Source organism: Halyomorpha halys, unplaced genomic scaffold (genome assembly GCF_000696795.3).
Source record: "Halyomorpha halys isolate HHAL.00 unplaced genomic scaffold, Hhal_1.1 Scaffold1231.1, whole genome shotgun sequence".
Taxonomy (NCBI): Eukaryota; Metazoa; Arthropoda; class Insecta; order Hemiptera; family Pentatomidae; genus Halyomorpha; species Halyomorpha halys.
This window is the reverse complement of record NW_027106626.1, coordinates 185,488-192,965: the sequence shown is the minus strand read 5'-3', so window position 1 is coordinate 192,965 and position 7,478 is coordinate 185,488. Positions and strand designations below refer to the sequence as shown.

The window sequence follows — 7,478 nt, the reverse complement described above, 5'->3', positions numbered from 1 at the left end:
ATATTTTGATGAATAAAGGTGATTATTTGAAAATATTTATTTATTTATAATTTCCCCCAAAAAAACGACAGGACTTTTTGAATGACCTGGTATATACAGACCCAGGATCAGAACTAGGGGGGCAAACCATCGTTCAGCCCATGACATTTCACCACGGAAAAGGCAAATGAAACCAAAATTTTAAGAAAATTATATATAATTACAGCAGTGCTTTATTAGATAGTACTATTATTTGCTTGAAAAAAAAATATATTTTTTACTAACCTAATCATTTATTTTCACTTCAAGGGGGGTCAGCGAAATTAACAAGGGTAAGATTTTAATTTTTTTTTCTTAAATACAGTTTTCAAACAGAAAAAAACTATTTGAAAGAATAATTATATTGTTTACAAAAAAAGAGAACATGTCGAACAGAAGCATGTAGAGAACATCACCTAATCTATCTCTTTCCTGTTAGATATTTCATCCACAAAAACATTGAAGACTCTAAAAATAACAAACATTAATTACCAAACATGTCTTCATTACAGATTTTAAAAAAAGTAGTATTTTATTTTGTAAAACGATAAATACTAGAGTTTTATATAGCACATATAACAATGGAGAAAGATAAAGAATAAGAATAAAATTAGTTGGGTCCGTTGGAGATCACGTTTGGCACAGACCAGCAGATTATATATTTCCGATACATGATACATCAGCGATATTTAATATATCAATAGAATCACGTGGGACATATTTTTAAACTAAAAAAAAATAAGTTGGTCGCTAAAATATAAGCATTATGCTCTTGATATAACTCCTATTGATTAATTGTGATTCTGTGTAGAAATATTGGTGTAAGTAGTATTTTCTTACATTCTTAAATTTTGGCTTATTCTAGAGTTTTTAAGTGTCAAACTGTTAAATGAAAAACTGTACTAAGCTAAAACTTCAATTTGTTGCCTAAATTTAAACATTTTACTAACCAATAAAATTGTGTTAATAACCTCGCACAATGTGAAAGCCTATTTAAAATCTTGAAAATATAAATAATAACATTTTAATAAACAATTAACTTTAATTAAATCTCATACACATATCCAAAGACTGAGTTAAAACTTAGGAATTGATCAAAATATTTTGATGGGTAAATTTATGTTTTTTAAAACAAAAATTAATTAAAATACAACACATTAGTTTTGTTTGCCTGTTGTTGATAGACTCCGGTTCAAAGAGCTTATTCAGGGAGTGAGTGATAAAGCGGGCCCAGGAACAGCCGCAGGCTTTTGATATCCAGTGTGGTCCCATCCATTCTGCTCTACGCACCTATGATATGAAAGGATGCGTTGGTTTCTGAGGCCTAGAGAAGACCGATGGTGTCGGTGTATCGTAGGTGTGCGCTAAGAGTGATCAGCGCGTTTCGTAGTCACATAAGAAGCGGCTTGCCTGATGGCCACGATGCTACCGACTGAACTGAGCTGATCACCGTTGAAGGGAAGTGCTGTTATAATAGTCCTGACCATATTCCTAGAGACGAATTATAAAAGGAGACTATAAGAAAATGGCAACGTTGCTGGACAGGCTGGTGCCCAACATTGAGGCCTGGGTGAGTAGGAACCACGAGGAGGTATACTACTACATCACTCAGCTTATCACAGGGCATGGTTGCTTCCGAGCCTACCAGTACAGGTTTAAGCTCGATGACACTGGAGAATGTCCATTGTGCCCGGGAATGGAAGAGAGTGCAGAACACTTTTTCTTCTTCTGTCCCCGCTTTCATGAAAAAAGGAGTGAGCTCGGATGAGTCTGCGGCTCAGACCCGACAGCAAATAATACCGTCAACATTATGATGCTCAACCACGATTATTGGATGGCAGGTTAACGATTCGCTGCAGAGATGATGCAAAAGTTAATGAGGAGAAAGAAAGGTGAACCAGGAGATAGCCTAAAACAATGAGGCAGCACTCAGCCACTGGCCACGAGAAACAGATGTAGGGAGTGTCATTTTAGTGGGTAGAAATCCCACACACGGATAGGTACGGGCCTATTCGTGTCTTTTGAAGATTTCCCCTACCCTCGTAAAAGAAATAAATATATATATCGGGAACCGGGGAAATAAAATACCCAGTGACCATATAAAATATATGGTGGACCTCAACTAGAATCAAATCCAGGCGCGACGGTTCCTAGAATAGGCGTTGTGCTTTGTTGTTCGGCTTAAGTTTGTACCTAAAACTCTAAATCTGTTTAGTCAAAAAAATAATTAAAAACTTGTAATTTTCCTAATGGAGAGAACCATTGATTGTAATGTTTGTAAACTAAGTGAAAATCTACTCAGCACCACTGTTTTACATCTTCCCCAAAAATAATAATAAAGGCCTAACGAACCCGAAGGTTCAATGCCGATACCACCAAACGCTTTCAGCATACATCCTTTCAGTGATGCCCCTCCAAACCCAATTCCACTAAATCAGTTTTAGTGTAATCCTCCGATCTACGTTTTGGTCTACCCCTTCAGACGTTTACCCGTTGATTCAGTGTTTATTAACATTTTAGGGATCCGCTCGTTACTAAGCCCTATAACCTTACACTCCCATCTTATACGCTGCAATGCCATAACTTGAATTATTTTTACCGGGTGTAGACCCCTTAATGCAGCGTTGTGTATTCCTCCAAATTCTCCCGTTAATTCATCCTCTTTCGGTCCGAATATTTTGCATAATACTCTATTTTCGAAAATCTTAAGACGCTGTTCATCCCAAGTAAGAGGCCACATCTGAAATCCATCAAGAGCAGTGGGGAGGATAATAGTTTTGTTAATTCCAATTTTTAAGTTTTACGATAGAAGGCGCGAGCTAAGCAGTTTTGAAATTGAAAAATAACAAGCATTTCCAGCCATCAACTTTTATTTCTTCATAAATTTCGTTTTTTTTTAGTTACCGTAGAACCTAAATACTTATACTTATCTACCTGTTCAAACATATTTCCTTCTATATCTATATCATGCAGATTTAGACTTCCCCAAAAAGCCCTAGTATAAATTTTCATGGTTTAAAAATGAAATTTGTATGCTCAAATAATCGAACCGAAATCAGTGCTCAAACAATGTGAACTATTCGATCAACAAGGAATCCTGATATTCGAAAATAGAGTTTGAAACTGTAGTCAACAACAGAAGAGAGAACTGACCAACGTGTAATTGAAATGCTCAACTGTGACTATGCAAATAGGAGACGGGCTGTAGCCAGAGTATTTTACATAGCGGCGATATATGCATGGACCACAGATTCATTTAGAACTCCCCGCTTCGTTTACTTAACTCACTTGACGCGAATAAATCTCCAAACAGGTTTTCAGCAAAACACGAACAAACTCGGAAGGGTACTTATAGCGGAGGCCAGGGGAGACATTAAACATTCACTCCCCATTACCCGCCGGGTGTATGTTAGACTAGAATATTGGATAATTTGATAAACCACTAATACTCCGTATGATGTTTAATGTGAGTGTCATTATATGTTCTAAATAAAAGATAATAAATAATATAAAAGGCTTAGCGAGCCCCAAGGCTTCATGCCGGTACCACTATCGTTCTTAACATACATCTCTCCAGTGACGTCCCTTCAAATCTAAATCTACCAAAACAGACATCCAGAAATCTTCCCATCTACGTTTCGGTCTACACCTCGGACGTTTACCAGTCAGTTCAAAGTTTATTAACGTTTTAGGGATCCATTCAGTACTAAGTCTCATAACCTAGCACTCTCATCTTATTCATCAAAATGCTATGACCTAAATTACTTTTACCGCGTGCAATTCCCTCAATTTAGCGTTATGTGGTCTTCTAAATTCTTTTGTTTACTCATCTTTTTAGGTTCGAATATTTTGCTTATTATTTTATTTCCAAAAACTTTAGGAAGCTGTTCTCTCCTTAGTGATTTAATTTTTTTTTCTAGAGACCGTAGATCCTAAATACTTAATTCTATCTACCTGTTCAAATATATTTCCTGCTATATCTATATCACTGAGATTGCTACTCTTTTTACTGCTAACCATGTATTTAGTTTTATAGTTTTTTTGTCCTCAGCCAATAATACCAAATCATCAGCATACTCAATCACCGGTATTTCACACCCTAAAGTTAAACCCTTTTATAATAAATAATACAAACTAATTATATACATTATTAAAAGAATGTTGTCCTAATATACGCTACAAAGATTTTAAAAAATATTGGCAGTGCATACAATAAGGATGTGCAAAAATAATGCAGACAGCTAAAATAAGATAGGTTTTTGTTGGGCAGGATAGCTGGGATAAAATATAAACATATAGATCATTGATAAGGAAACCTGAGAAAAAGTATTGTAATCATCACGATGGAGAAAAGATCACGGAAAGTCAGCATATGAAAAGGATATATTGATAATTAAAAGGAATAATATATTTCACAGATATTATTATTAACCTATAGTCAAAAAGAGTGGTGCAGTGAGTATATCACTTTTATAGACCACCCTATTTTGAGTTTAAATTAATCCTTAGTTATTTTAAAACAAAAACCTCAATAAATGTTTTGAGGTTAAAAACTTCCAAAAATTGAATATATTTTATTCTATATTCTCATTTTTGTTTTACAACGTTTCGGGACCACTGTCCCATAAACATGTTCATTAATAAACCTACAAGTAATAATTCATATTAACAACAATTCTCATCCAAGTATTTTTAATTCATATAATTACATTTACCTCATTTTTGTCAAACCTTAAATTTCACTAAGGAAGTCATGTCATCTACTAAAAAAAAAAAACTTTTTATCTAAAACTCTCATAGGATTAAAATCGTTTTAGAACCAAATTTCCTGTGAGAATCCATCATAATTTGAGTTTCTTAGATCGACCGAGGAAAATAAAACGACTATCATGAAGATGATGCCTCAATTAAGAAATGCAACTATTATGACGACGAATCGTAACGGGCAATTTAATTCGTAAACGATTTTATTCTCTGGGATTTTTCTCTAAACCTGAAATCCTTAAAAATTGTTCGCAGCTTTGATTAAGGACTCAAAATGTATCAGTCTCAAAATTTGGTTAGTTAGAATAATTCGTTAAATAAGTCTTTTTCTATTGGAAATTTCAGATTTAGCTATACTGCATAATAATAAATGGAGAAGGTTAGAAAATTAACAATACTCTCATATGATGAAACGCATGCCACCGTTTTGAACCGGCGAAAATGTAATTTTTTTTTTTAAATACTTTTTATTTATTGATAGATATAACAATCTGCCACACAGTTGTGGGAAAAAGGTATTAGTGATGAATTATCTCATACATACTAAAATAAAATGAAATAAATAAATGAATGAAAAAAAAAAAAACTCTCTTAACATATATACAAACAGAAGAATAAACAAAATGAACATAATCAAACTATGTGTATGAAAAATAAATAAATAAAACAACATAATGATAAAATAATATAATAATACACTCTAATATACAATGTTTAAGCAATCGACCTGAAAATCCCTGAGCCCACTCTATCCCCCATGTGTGAGGGGTAGAGCAGAGCTCAAAAGATCCCAGCGCATCCCTCTCACCGGTAGTGAGTCAGTTGATGCTGAGCAAATGCGCTAAAGAAAATGTAATTAAAATTCTAAAAATTGAGGAGGTTATGGGATTGACATTGAGAAACTAGGACATCTTGTATTTATTAGTATTTTCTTAGCTATTTAAACCTCTCTATTTATGTGGTTTTTAAAATTTATTTGTTAGTTTTTCCAATTCTTATTTATTTAATTATTTTTTAAATGTTCTGCTTTGACTATTTTCTTTTTTTTTATGACTATATTTCTATCTACTGATAATTTCGTTTAATTTGCATTGCATTTGTTATCCTTAAACAACATGAACGAAATATAATCTAAGTAGTCAGGTTTGTATCGCATTTATAAATCTTAATCAATAAGCATGAACCTAAATGTGAACTATAAATGTATATGAATAAACTTTATATAATAATACTCTTTTTTCTATTGCAGACTCGGAGTGGGAAGAAGGTGACTGGCCGTCGGCTAGGGCGAGGCCGGACTCTCTGGAAGCTCTGGTCAGGGCCACCAGGTTCTCGAGGGCCGAGCTCAAGAGGATTTACCGCAGCTTCAAGGCTCACTGTCCTTCAGGGCTCGTCACTGAGGACTCTTTTAGGTCTATCTATTCTCAGTTCTTTCCCCAAGGAGGTCAGTAAAAACTATTTTCCTTAAGTATATTATAGATAAGAACAATATATAATACATAACTCTATAATAATGAGAAGATAATTGACTGTGGATAATACATATGAAGAGTAGATGGGTGCGGTCAGAGAATAACAAAAATAAATTTAAAAACTTCATCAGGTCTGAGAACAAAAACCAAGATTACAATAAATGAATAAAAGGATACATAGAATGATTAAAGTAATGAAAGAAATAATTTTAGTAAATGAAAGTAATTTTACAAAATGAAAATATATATATATATATATATATATTATAATAAAATAATATATTCTATGTTTTCTTCCTTAAGGTTGTTATCTTGGTTTTTTACGCTAATGAAGGGCAGAAATTCTGGCCAAAACATTGGCACTAATAAATAAGTTTTTTTTATCTTATTTGTGTTATTCTTCGACCGCACACCCAATCACATACACCTCATATATGACTCTACAGCATAATTAATTTGTAGAGACAATATAACATGGTTAACGAAACTATAATCTCGTGTTAATTTCTGATAATAATCTCGTGTTATTTCTGATCGACAATAAACAAGGTAATTTCCATACATAAGGTATTTCGTTTTCGCTTTTTTTAAATGTTCAGAGGAAAAAAGTTTATCTTGGATTCACCCATTGTTTAAACCTACGTTTATAATTCAACAGAAGTGTTCAGCTGATATGTTATTTTATTTTATTTATTTATTCATTCATTCAGAGAAGTACATCCATTATGTTCGAAACAGATGACAACACCCATCGGTCGGTGCCAAAATAACATACAGAAATGATGAAATGAAACATGGAGGCTGCGACAATTTATAAGCTGTAACTATAAACTATGAATTAATTTCGAGGGATAAAACTAATAATTCAATTAATAAAATAATAAAACACAAAATACTTAAATGAAAATCAAGTAAAATAAAAAAAAAGTTGATCTTATGGAGTGAATAATAGTGATACGAATTTACAATTAATAAATCAGAAATAATGAGGTAATGGATTCGTAATAAGTATGTAGTGAACTTGATTAAAAATAAGAGTACAATATAAAAAATAATAAAATGCATAACAAATATAATATTATACAACATACAATACGTAACATGATATCTAATTTAAAGAATACAAAAAAGAAAGGACCATTAAAACTAAAGGATACCATAAAATAAAATTATACAAGATTTCGATAAAAATAAGGGTCTAAGTAAATCTTAACAAATTATATA

General features: G+C 32.7%; 1 protein-coding gene and 1 long non-coding RNA gene across 2 annotated transcripts in view; one reads left to right on the top strand and one right to left on the bottom strand.

The window, feature by feature from the left end:
- Positions 1 to 7,478, bottom strand: part of LOC136795199 (uncharacterized) — a 327,053-nt gene that overhangs the window by 230,541 nt on the left and 89,034 nt on the right. The gene's annotated exons all lie outside the window — the stretch shown is intronic.
- LOC106688898 (Kv channel-interacting protein 1) overlaps positions 6,032 to 7,478 on the top strand; it is a gene marked incomplete at its 5' end in the record, with an annotated part of 98,829 nt that continues 97,382 nt past the window's right edge. The window contains 1 exon segment of the mRNA XM_014433598.3: positions 6,032 to 6,226. Coding sequence (XP_014289084.3) covers positions 6,032 to 6,226 — 195 coding nt within the window.